This window comes from Penaeus chinensis, chromosome 19 (assembly GCF_019202785.1).
Source record: "Penaeus chinensis breed Huanghai No. 1 chromosome 19, ASM1920278v2, whole genome shotgun sequence".
Lineage (NCBI taxonomy): Eukaryota > Metazoa > Arthropoda > Malacostraca > Decapoda > Penaeidae > Penaeus > Penaeus chinensis.
Window position 1 is genome coordinate 38,603,932 of NC_061837.1, and position 12,477 is coordinate 38,616,408.

The window sequence follows — 12,477 nt, forward strand, 5'->3', positions numbered from 1 at the left end:
AAAATAGTAACAAAAGAAAAGGGAAAACAATAACAAGAGTGATAAATCAATGGCAATAAGGATCATCCCAATAACACCAGTAAGAATGCAAGTAACAATTATGTCAATATGAACGATAATTGCAATAAAAACGCAATCGTTATCTATGCCATTAATGATGAGTTTGAAAGACATAATAATCAAAGTAATCAAGCACAAATATATCTACTGAATTTGACATGAACTACACAACACTACTCTTAAGAAATTCCTTATCCAGCGACCATTCCATATTCCACAGGTCAAAGGTTCCAAGGTCACGTCCGGCCTAAGGTCTTCGTCCTCTCTGCCCTCCAGTGACCTCAACCTCTGACCTTTTCTTGGCTCGAGAACCGATGACCCTTTCGGCGAGGAAGACGAAGGTGCAGAGGACCATGCCTGGGAAGGGGGGGGGAGGGGGGTTACCGAGATGAGATTTTGTGTCTCTGTTCGATTTGTTCATCGGGGATTTGAGTTTAGATTTCACGTATGTTCATTATCTATTGGTTTCAGTGTTGTGCATTTTTGTGTATGGTCACGGATAAACATTCAGACACACACACACGCATACACACACACACACACACACACACTTATACTCACACATACACGCAAACACACACTTGCACAAACTGACATAAACGCGTGCAATTATATATACACAAAAGAAACAGCAAGTCACAACCACCTCATCACCGACGCCCACACCACACTCACGCCCTTGAGAGTTGTTTCATTTTCCTCCACCTCTTCTTCTTGTATGTCCTCCTTCTACTCCTCCTCCTCCTTCTCCTCTTCCTCCTCCTCCTCCTCCTCCTCCTCCTTTACCTCCACCTCCACCTCCACCTCCACCTCCACCTCCACCTCCACCTCCACCTCCACCTCCACCTCCACCTCCACCTCCACCTCCACCTCCACCTCCACCTCCACCTCCACCTCCACCTCCCCTTCCCCTTCCTCCCCTCCCATCCTTCTTCCCCTCCCTCTCCCTCCCCTTCCCTCCCACTTCCCCTCCCACCCCCTCCATGTCCCTCTTCTCCCCTCTCCCTCCCCCTCCCTCTCCCTGCCCCTCCTGTGAATATATGAAATCTGTGTCATGTTTACCTATGCCTTTGTACATATTCATTTCTACCTTGTAAAACAGATACACCCAAGATGACAACAATTACAGAGCCTAATTGCCAACCCCTCGAGTTTGTCTGCCAACACAGACACACACACACACACACACACACACACACACACACACACACACACACACACACACACACACACACACACACACACACACACGCACACACACACCACACACACACACATATATATATGGAGAGAAGACAGTCCAACTGTCACCCTTTCTTGCTCTCTGTACAGATGCCCAATAAACAGCAGGATAAAGAACCTACATCTTATTTCGACCTCATTACATCTACAGAAGAAACACGAGGACGAACATCACCTCCCTCCCCCTCCCCCTCCCCCCCCCCTCCCCCTCTCCCTCCCCTCCTCCTCCCTCCCCCTTCCGACCTCCTAAGTAGATGCTGAAGACGCCGTGGAAGTCCCCGAGTTCCAGCGGCCGAAGGGAGTTGTCGGCTTGGGCGCTGAGGGGCTTAAGGCACTCGGTCGCGTTGTGGATGGTGCGGCGCAGGAGGTGGTCGAGGATCCCGAACTCCTTCAGGCCGTGGATCCTGTGCGGGGGGGAAGGGCGGGGGGGGGGGGTAGAGGGATGGAGGAGAGGGGAGGGAGGGAGAGGAAGCGGGAGAGGGATGGAGGAGAGGGAGAGGGAGACGGAGAGGGAAGAAGAAGAGAGAGATGGAGGAGAGTGGAAGGAAAGGGAGAGGGAGAGGGAAGAAGAGGGAGAGAGAAGAAGAGGGAGAGGGATGGAGGGAGAGGGAGAGGGAGAGAGAGGGAGACGGAGAGGGAGAAAGAGGGAGAGGGAAGAAGAAGAGAGAGATGGAGGAGAGAGGAGGGAGAGGGAGAGGGAGAGGGAGAGGGAGAGGGAGGGAGAGGGAGACGGAGAGGGTGAAAGAGGGAGAGGGAAGAGCAGGGAGAGAGATGGAGGAGAGTGAGAGGGAGAGGGAGACGGAGAGGGAAAGAGAGGGAGAGGGAAGAAGAGGGAGAGGGATGGAGGAGAGGGGAGGGAGGGAGACGGAGAGGGAGGGAGAGGGAAGAAGAGGGAGAGGGATGGAGGAGAGGGAGAAGGATAGGGAGAGAGAGAGAGAGAGAGAGAGGGAAGAAGAGGGAGAGGGATGGAGAAGAGGGAGAGGGAGAGGGAAGAAGAGGGAGAGGGATGGAGGAGAGGGAGAGGGGGGGGGAGACGGAGAGGAAAAGAGAAGGAGAGGGAAGAAGAGGGAGAGAGATGGAAGAGAGTGAGAGGATGAGGGAGAGGGAGAGCGAGAGAGAAAGAGAGAGAGGGAGAGGGAAGAAGAGGGAGAGGGATGAAGGAGAGTGAGAGGGAGAGGGATAGGGAGAGGGAGAGGGAGAGGGAAAGAGAAGGAGATGGAAGAAGAGGGAGAGGGATGGAGGAGAGGGAGAGGGAGACAGAGACGGAAAAAGAGGGAGATGGAGAGGGAAAGGGAGAAGGAGGGAGAGGGAAGAAGAGGGAGAGGGATGGAGGAGAGGGGAGGGAGGGAGAGTGGGAAAGGGAGGGAGAAGTAGAGGAGAAAGTTGCAGAGATGAGAGTGGGGGAAAGGAGGGGGTGAGAGAGGGAGGGGTTGCGGAGGGGAGGGAGGTACAGGGAGAGGAGGGAAGAGAAGGAGAGGGATGGAGGGAGTTGAGGAGAGTTGACGAGGAGAGAAAGGGGAGGGTGGGGGGATGAGAGGGAAAGGGTTGTGGAGAAAAGAAAAGGGGAGAGGGATGAAAGAGAGGGAGAAGGAGAAGGGAGGGTGGAGGCGAATGAGAAGGAGAAGGACACGGAGGAAAGGAGTGAGAGAGAGGAAGAAGGGATGGAAGAAGTTGCAGAGAAGTGAGAGTGAGAAGGAGAGGGAAGGGAGAGAGTTCAATCACCTTGACAACATATTCAGGAGTCAATGTCACTCTCAAAGTAATTACAATAAGAACCCAAACAAATATAATATATCACACCATCATATGCCATTATTACATCCTATACATCACCACATTTGTACATCGATCTCTAATAGACCCTTCCAATATTACACCACAACACATCCACTAAAAACAAGGCAACAGTAGCAAAAAAACAACATGGAATATAAAGCTTAACTCACACTCGATCCACTTTTGCTTTCAGACGAGACCCTTTGGGAAAGGCCAGACACTGACTCGTCGTTTGGAACATCAGCTCAGACATCATGTAAGTGTTGCATTCCCCTGTCTGTGGAGTCATAGAGCGTTTATCATTTTCGTTTCTTCCTACTGATTCCCTTATATATATATATATATATATATATATATATATATATATATATATATATATATATATAAAGGGAGAGAGAAAGAGAGTTACATGCATAAATATAAATATATATGTGTAAACACACACACACACATGCACACATACACACACACACATACATGTGGGTTGTGAAATGAAGTGAGTTATGACAATGAAGTGAGTTGTGAGTGCCACGTTGTGATGCCATTATTATCGTACGTAGTTAGTGATAATTATGTGATTATATATTATACACTGTGTTTTGTGTGATATGTTCTACCATGTGAAATATAGAACATTATGTTTATTTTATATTATGTGTAGCATATCACTTATAAGAAAGAGTGAGAATCTCTGTATGTTATAGAGTACAACATTTTAGTTTGTCTCTGTAGTCACACGTCTGGCAGTAGACAGTCGCAGACGGAGCCTGGCGTGTGGGGCAGAGGAACAGGAAGAGTTCCGTATTTATTTTGTCAGAGCTGATCTCCAATGAACCAACTTTAGATTTCATCGGTGTTTTCTTCACCCTCAAGCATCATGGAGAAACACCAATCAAACGTAGAAGACGAACATGGCGCAGTGATCCAGCAAATTCAGTTCTGATGCCTGTTATTGTTGCCTGCCCCAAGCCTCCGCGACCTCATGGCCTGTCGCCGGCCCCGCGCCTCGTCCACCCTCGTGCTAGGTCAGCAATCAACCCGCTCGGCAGTGTACTTCATTTGCAGCAGTGTGGTGCTATAGTGTAGTGATGTGTATTGTGCAGTGCCTATAGTGTAGTGATGTGTATTGTGCAGTGCCTATAGTGTAGTGATGTGTATTGTGCAGTGCCTATAGTGTAGTGATGTGTATTGTGCAGTGCCTATAGTGTAGTGATGTGTATTGTGCAGTGCCTATAGTGTAGTGATGTGTATTGTGCAGTGCCTATAGTGTAGTGATGTGTATTGTGCAGTGCCTATAGTGTAGTGATGTGTATTGTGCAGTGCCTATAGTGTTCGTGCAGTGTTTAGTGTGCTCAGGGGATATTATTTGTTACATAAGGGAGCCGGACCGAAGCATATTAAGGTTTTGTAGGAGCAAGGTATATTCCTGCGCTCTCTACGACGCTTCGTGAGCGACTGATCTCTCGCGCTCGCGGCTCGCCTGCCCGCACGTGTCCGCCGTGACGTCACCGCATTGGCACCGCGCACACGAGTGCCACAACACTAGCTGCCTCGCTCTACTTTTACGTATTTTCACCGGATTTTCGGCGATTTTGCTGTATAATCTTGACACCCTTACCACGTTACAATGGGTAAAGGGAAGAAAAAAGAAGATACCAGTAAGAGCGACCCTGAGAAGCCTGACTCCAGCCTTGAAGAGCCACCAGGAGCCAGTGCCAGCACCCCACCTCCCACAGATGTTGCTACATTGCTGCAGTGGATAATTCAGAGGGATGACAAGAGGGAAGACACCCGCCGGAAGGAGGAAGAAGCCCGCCGGAAGGAGGAAGAAGCCCGCCGGAAGGAGGAAGAAGCCCGCCGGAAGGAGGAAGACGCACGCAGGAACGAGGAGTCTGCTCGTTTTCAGGAGCTGATCCTTCGCCTCACTCCCCAGCAACCTGCGAGTTCGCCAGTGAGCAGTTCTGCCGCGTCCACTGCTTCTCATACTCCGCCGACCCCGAAGGCAACAATACAGCCTCCGAAAGCATTAACAGCAGATGCGAGTCCCCAACAGTTTCGAGAATGGAAGCGCGAATGGTCCGATTATGCTGTGATGGTGGATCTCCTCAACCTGCCGTTATCAAAGCAGCATATACAGCTACGCATGTGCCTTACCTCTGAGATGCGACGGGTGCTGGAGCACAAGTTGGACGTGCCCGCAGACCCAACATGCTCAGTGGACGATGTCTTGACAAAGCTCGAAACGCATATCAAAAATGCAAGTAATGAGGCACTGCGTCGGAAGGCCTTCTCCGAGTGCAAGCAAGCAGACGGCGAGAGCTTCGATGACTTTTGGATACGGCTGAAAATCTTGTCGCAGGAGATAGACCTTTGCAAGGCACAGGACCAAGCATGCTGTGAGCAGTGGAAGAAACACGGCATTCTAATGGGTATACGAGATGAGGAACTTACCCAGAAGCTCATTGAAATGGACCGCTCAGCGACGTTGCAGGATGTTTTGGAGAAATGCAGGTCTCATGAATCGTCAAAGACTGCATCATCTGCTTTGAAGGACACAGTTTCTTCACGTGCTGTTTCCCAATATAAAAGAGAGAAAAAGGCTGCCCTGAAGCAGAAGTCCAAGATGAGGCCTGGCTCACCTCTGCCGAATAAGGCCTGCAACTGCTGTGGTCGTCAGCATGAAAAAGGTTTGTGCAGGGCCACCACTTCCACATGTCGTGCTTGTGGTAAGAAAGGCCACTGGGCTACTGCTTCAAAGTGTCCTGCCAGGCATGCCAAATGCAAGGTGTGCAACCGGCAGGGACACTATGATAAATGCTGCCCAAAGCAACGAAAGGCTAAGACAAAAGAAGAGGACACCAATCATGAATTGAAGGTAGTAAGTTCAGTATCCCCTTCAGTGTCATTTGCCAGGAGTGTCACCTCTACTGCACGACTGAAACCTCAGCCTTCCCCTAAAGTCCGCGTGTCAATTCGGCATAACGATTTATCAGGTAGTCTTGCCATCATTCCTGACACAGGTGCAGACACGACTGTCATTGGACTCCAGCATCTTAGTAGTCTCGGCCTCTCAAAGGAAGACTTAGCACCACCGGCAGAGACAGTATACTACAATGCGGACGGGTCCCAGATGCCACCAGCGGCTGGATCTTTTCGTGGAATCATCACCTATGGCAACCGTTCGACTACATGTTGGATTGATATTCAGCCTTCGCTTACAACCCCGCTGCTCTCTTGGACTGATTGCAAGGAATTGGGTATTGTTCCGGACTATTTCCCAAGGCAGATATCGGATGTGCACATTGCCAGTCGAGTCCATGGACTGGGCAATACACCAATGTCGAACCCTCCTCAGTTGCTGCCTTTACCGCTGAACCAGCTGAAGTCACCTGAAGAAGCAAGGAAGTACTTCCTGCATCAGTATGCAGATGTGTTGGTGAAGAAGGACGACTTGCAGTCTGGGCCACTTAAGATGATGGTAGGCCCTCCCATGAGAATTCATCTGCGGGAGAATGCCACGCCCTTCGCGATCCACACCCCTAGAATGATTCCCTTGGCTTTTCAGGAACCAACAAGAAAGGAGCTCGAGTCATTAGTGACCCAAGGCATCTTAAAGCCAGTGGAGGATGAACCATCAGAATGGTGTCATCCAATGGTTGTTGTTCCCAAAGCAAATGGTGGTGTTCGTATTACCACTGATCTATCAAAGCTCAACAGGCAAGTCTCTCGCCCTGCCCACCCTTCTCCGACGCCATTTACAGCCATCAGAAGTATCAGTCCGCAGTCAAAGTTCTTCACAACTGTGGATGCTCTTTGTGGTTATTGGCAACTACCCCTGCATGATGATGATCAACACCTGACGACATTTATCACTCCTTATGGACGTTTCAGATACTGTCGTGGTCCCATGGGTTTTGCAGCAACAGGAGACGCCTTTTGTCTACGAGTTGACAGGGCACTTCAGGGAGTAACAAACTGCATTAAGGTTGTGGACGACATTCTCCTACATGATGAGGACTACCTCTCACACCTTCAACGTGTAAACGAAGTCCTGTCAAGGTGTCGACAGCACGGGATAACGCTTAATGCAGAGAAGTTCATTGTGGCTGCATCTGAAGCCAGCTTCTGTGGGTACAAACTATCACATAATGGTATTGAAGCAGACCCAGAGAAGGTAAAAGCCATTGCAGAGTTTCCTACCCCTGCAAATCTGACTGATCTTCGATCATTTATGGGCTTGGTAAATCAACTGGCAGAGTTTACGCCTAAGATTTCGACTGCTGCAGCCCCACTCCGCCCATTGATGAGCCTGAAGAGAGCTTTTACTTGGACAGCAGACCACACCAAAGCTTTTAATGACACTAAACAAGCTTTGTCAGGGCCCCCCATACTTGCGACGTTTGATCCAACCCTTCCCACCATTCTGCAGACCGACGCCTCCAGACTCTACGGCCTTGGCTATGTGTTGTTGCAGGACCACGGTGCTGGAAGATACAAGATGGTGCAATGTGGTTCCCGTTTCTTGACAGATACAGAAACGCGGTATGCAACCGTCGAATTGGAAATGCAAGCTGTCGTTTGGGCCATCAGCAAGTGCAAGTTTTATCTTCGTGGACTTCAGCACTTTAGCGTGGTGACGGATCACCGTCCATTGGTTCCTATTTTGAACCATTATTCCTTGGATGCAATTGAAAACCCTCGCCTCCAGCGCATGAAAGACGAGATTGCGCCCTACATTTTTACCGCAATGTGGCGTGCAGGTAAGGAGTTGTGCATCCCTGATGCCCTTTCCCGGTCACCTGTGAGTCGCCCAACGGTGGAGGATGGTGCCTTCGATGCTGAAATGGACACTTCCGTCAAGATTGTAGCTCTGCAGGCTGTTCAGTCGACTAAAGCATCAGAAGCCATAGACGAGCAAGAAGATCTCTTCATGGAAGAATTGCGTACAGCTGCCTCTAAGGATGCTTCTTATGAGGAGCTGCTTCATCATGTGAAGTCAGGGTTGCCCAAGGACCGCTACAACCTACCAAGTGCCCTGCGTCCGTACTGGAAAATTCGCAATGAGTTGTACAACGATAGTGACTTGGTGCTGTATGGACCTAGAGTGGTTGTCCCTGTTTCTTCACGCCGTAGCACCCTAGCTCGCCTGCATGAAAGCCACTGTGGCGTGGAAGCAACAAAGCTTCGTGCACAGCAGACAGTCTTTTGGCCAGGCATTAATGCAGACATTGTAAACACTGTTTGTGCCTGTGAGCCATGCCAGCGCTTACAGCCTAGTCAGCAACAAGAGCCACTGATGTTGGATCACAAACCCACAAGACCATTTATGTCTGTGTCGGCAGACTTTTTTAGTGTTGCTGGAAAACACTTCTTGGTGTATGCTGACCGACTCTCCGGATGGCCTGTTGTCATCCCATGTGGAACTAATGCAACAAGTGTTTCGACGATCAGATTCTTCCGGCATATGTTCCGTGATCTGGGTGTGCTAGTTCGCCTGCGCACTGATGGCGGACCTCAGTTCTCCAGCCGGGAATTTGCAACCTTTCTTCAGCGATGGGGAGTACGTCATGCTATGTCAAGCCCCCATTACCCACAGTCCAATGGGCATGCAGAGGCTGTTGTCAAGAAAGTCAAGTATCTGATCATGAAGACAGCACCCAACGGAAATATTGACAGTGAGGAGTTTGACAGAGGATTACTGGAGTTACGTAACACCTCAAACTTCACTGGTCGATCTCCTGCGCAGATTCTGTTTGGCATGCCCCTTCGCTCCTGTGTGCCTGCCCACTCTAGTGCCTTCATGAAGGAGTGGCAGACCAAGGCTGAGGACTGCGACCGTCGTGCCGCAGTACGGGCCAAGGACGTGAAGACCCGCTATGACAAGCGTGCCCACTCCCTTTCCAAGTTAGAGATTGGGGCGCAGGTGCGAATCCAGGATCCCACATCCAAGCGTTGGGATAAGGTCGGCACTGTCATGGGTATTGGCAAATCTCGTGATTATCACATCAGGCTGCCAAGTGGTCGGATACTGTGGCGCAATCGACGTTTCTTGCGCCCTACACAGCTCACGATTGGAAACTCGACAGATTTGGAAGACGACGCACCAGGATCTTCCGCCCCATCTGTGTCTGTTGAACCTCAACGTTCGGAGTCCGTTCAAGACTCTCGCTAGTGAACGTAAAGGGGGGAGGGAGATGTGGGTTGTGAAATGAAGTGAGTTATGACAATGAAGTGAGTTGTAAGTGCCACGTTGTGATGCCAGTGCATACGTATTGTGATGACATTATTATCGTACGTAGTTAGTGATAATTATGTGATTATATATTATACACTGTGTTTTGTGTGATATGTTCTACCATGTGAAATATAGAACATTATGTTTAGTTTATATTATGTGTAGCATGTCACTTATAAGAAAGAGTGAGAATCTCTGTAAGTTATAGAGTACAACATTTTAGTTTGTCTCTGTAGTCACACGTCTGACAGTAGACAGTCGCAGACGGAGCCTGGCGTGTGGGGCAGAGGAACAGGAAGAGTTCCGTATTTATTTTGTCAGAGCTGATCTCCAATGAACCTACTTTAGATTTCATCGGTGTTTTCTTCACCCTCAAGCATCATGGAGAAACACCAAGCAATCGTAGAAGACGAACAATACATATACACACATAAACACACACATATACACACACACATATATATATGTGTGTGTGTGTGTGTGTGTGTGTGAATGTGTGTGTGTGTGTGTATTTATATGTATATATATATATATATAAACACACACGCGCACACACACACACACACACACACACACACATATATATATATATGTGTGTGTGTGTGTGTGTGTGTGTGTGTGTGTGTGTGTGTGTGTGTGTGTGTGTGTGTGTGTATGTGAGACAGAGAGAGAGAAAAACTTACTATTCTTAACTCCACTTGAAATACCAGTCGTTCTCGGCGAAGTGAAATTAGAAAGAAAGAGGAAAAAGAAATAGAAGAAAACGAAGGCGACGGATAAGAAGGAAGAGCAGAAGAAGAAAGAGAAAAATAATAAGAAGGAAACGGAGAAGTAGTAGAGCAGTAGAAGAAGAAAAAAGAAAAGGAAGGACACGGACGGACAAGGAAGACCAGGAGAAGAAGAAAATTAAACAAAGAAAAAGAAGGAGATGAAGAAACAAAGGAGAAGAAAGAGACGGAAACAAGGAAGAACAGAAGAAGAAGAAAAATAAACAAGGGAGGAGATGGAGAATAAAGAAGAGGAGACGAAGAAGAAACAAAGAAGGAGACGGAGAAGAAATAAAGAAAGGAAGGAGACGGAGAATAAGGAAAAGCAGACGAAGAAGAAGAAAGAAAGAATGAGAAAAAGGAGAAGAAACACTAACGGAAAGACGGAAAAGAAGAAGAAATAAAGAAAAAGAAGGAGGCTAAGAGAAAACGGAAAAACAGACGAAGAAGAAGAAAGAAAGAATGAGAAAAAAGGAGATAAGGATAAGTCCGATATACGAAGCTGAGCCTCTCCCGGGCTATGCCCATTAGGGGAGCCCGGCCTGTGTCGACTAATGCCGACTCGCTAACGTGTGTCAGCTGGTGCGGACTCGGCTTAGTCCTTACCCGCCGTGGTGCCCAGTCACAGCAGTAACCTCCAGGCGACAATTGCAACTTCTCGCGCCTGGGCGGGGCGCGAACCGCCGACCCCTCGGATGAGAGGCCGACACGTTACTACTGTACTAGCCCGGAGGCTAAAAAAAAAAAAAAAAAAAAAGGAGAAGAAACACTGACCAGCGAGAAGTCGTTATGAAGGAAGAACCAGCCGGAGACCTGGGAACCCGAGCCGGCGAAGATCCCTTCCTTCACGCCCTGGAAAGCCCTGAAGAGCTCTTGGTGGGCGATCTTCCGGTCCTTCAGCCTTCCCAGGAGCGAGTCCGGGGGCGCCTCCTGTGGGTGGGTGGGGGGGGGAAGAGGGGGAAGAGGGGAGAAGGAAGGGGAGGAAGGGAGGCGCGGGTTAGGGCTGGTTAGTGTTAGCTTCGTGTTGGAGAATCCTTGGGTATCAGTTTTGTTAGCGTTATTGTTATTACCTATCATTACCTATTGCTATCATTATTTTTATCATTAACATCATTATTATCATTATTGATATCACTATCTCTCACTATTTTTATCATTAACATCATTATTATCATTATTGATATCACTATCTCTCACTATTTTTATCACCACTATTATCATCATTGTCATAACTCTCATCATCGTTCTCATCACCCCCCCCCCCCCCGCCCCACCTGGATTGCCCTGTCCATGAGCCCATTCTTGGGCGTGAACAGCTGGATGTCCGTGGCCGCGAACTGGGCCAGGGTGTCGAACGGGAGGTAGAACTTGGGCAGGATCAGCATGGCCTTGAGGTTGGAGCGGTAGACGGCGCCGACCACGAGGGACGCCACGAGCCACACGCCGGCGACCACGCGGACGTGGGCGCTGGAGGGCACGCGAGCCACGGCTGAAGACGGGGGGAGGGGGGGGGGGTTAAGCAGCAGGAGGAGGGGGGGAGGTGGAGGGGGGAAGGGGGGGAAGAGGAGGAGGAGGAGGGGGGAGAGGAGGAGGGGGAAAAGGAGGAGAGGGAGGGGGGAGGAGGAGGAGGAGGAGGAGGAGGAGGGGGGGGGGAGAGAGGAGGAGGAAGAAAAAGAGGAAGAGGAGGAGAAGGAGGAGGACGAGGAGGAAGAGAAGAAAGAGGATTAGGAAGAAGAGGAAGAGGTGGTGGTTGTGCTGTATAAGACGGCAAACTGTATCTCAGTAAGACTTAAAAGGCTGAGGTTCCAGACTGTCTATTCAATCCCTCTGGACCAAACGCAGTCAGGAGCGCCTCCCTCCAGGGGGAGTGAGGCCAACGGTGACGCAGCGGATGGACTGTGACACCAACGACAAGGGCCGTATGACGAGGCGGAAGATAGGGTGGGAACAGACAGGGTGAACTCCTCAGCCTGAAACTGCTGTCTAAATCTTTTATTGTCTGTCTGTACGTCTGGCCATCTCTGCCTCACGGTGGCAGTGGTGAAAAGATCTTAAACATCGTAACCTGAGCAGTGTATTTTTTGCTTTATTTTATTTTATTTATTTATTCATTTATTTATTTTTTCTAATCAGGTAATACGATTTCTTTCGATCGGTGATGTTTTAACCTGAAGTAAGAGGAAAAAGTAATGGATTTTCCTTTGCTATATATAGATCTATTTTGAATTTTGTATATCTTTGTATATTTGTCTCTCTCTCTGTCTGTCTTTCTGTCTGTCTATCTGCCTGTCTATCTGTCTGTCTGTCTATCTGTCTGTCTATCTGTCTGTCTGTCTGTCTGTTTATCTGTCTGTCTGCCTGTCTGTCTGTCTGTCTATCTGTCTGTCCGTCTGTTTA

The 12,477-nt window shown here is 49.1% G+C and overlaps 1 protein-coding gene across 1 annotated transcript in view; it reads right to left on the reverse strand.

The window, feature by feature from the left end:
* Positions 1 to 307: 307 nt before the first annotated feature.
* LOC125035014 (glutamate receptor 1-like) overlaps positions 308 to 12,477 on the reverse strand; it is a 17,608-nt gene continuing 5,438 nt past the window's right edge. The window contains exons 6-10 of the mRNA XM_047627058.1: positions 11,355 to 11,569; positions 10,855 to 11,010; positions 3,249 to 3,355; positions 1,546 to 1,706; positions 308 to 417 (exon numbers count right to left, since the gene is read on the reverse strand). Coding sequence (XP_047483014.1) covers positions 308 to 417; positions 1,546 to 1,706; positions 3,249 to 3,355; positions 10,855 to 11,010; positions 11,355 to 11,569 — 749 coding nt within the window. The remainder of the gene's footprint in view (positions 418 to 1,545; positions 1,707 to 3,248; positions 3,356 to 10,854; positions 11,011 to 11,354; positions 11,570 to 12,477) is intronic.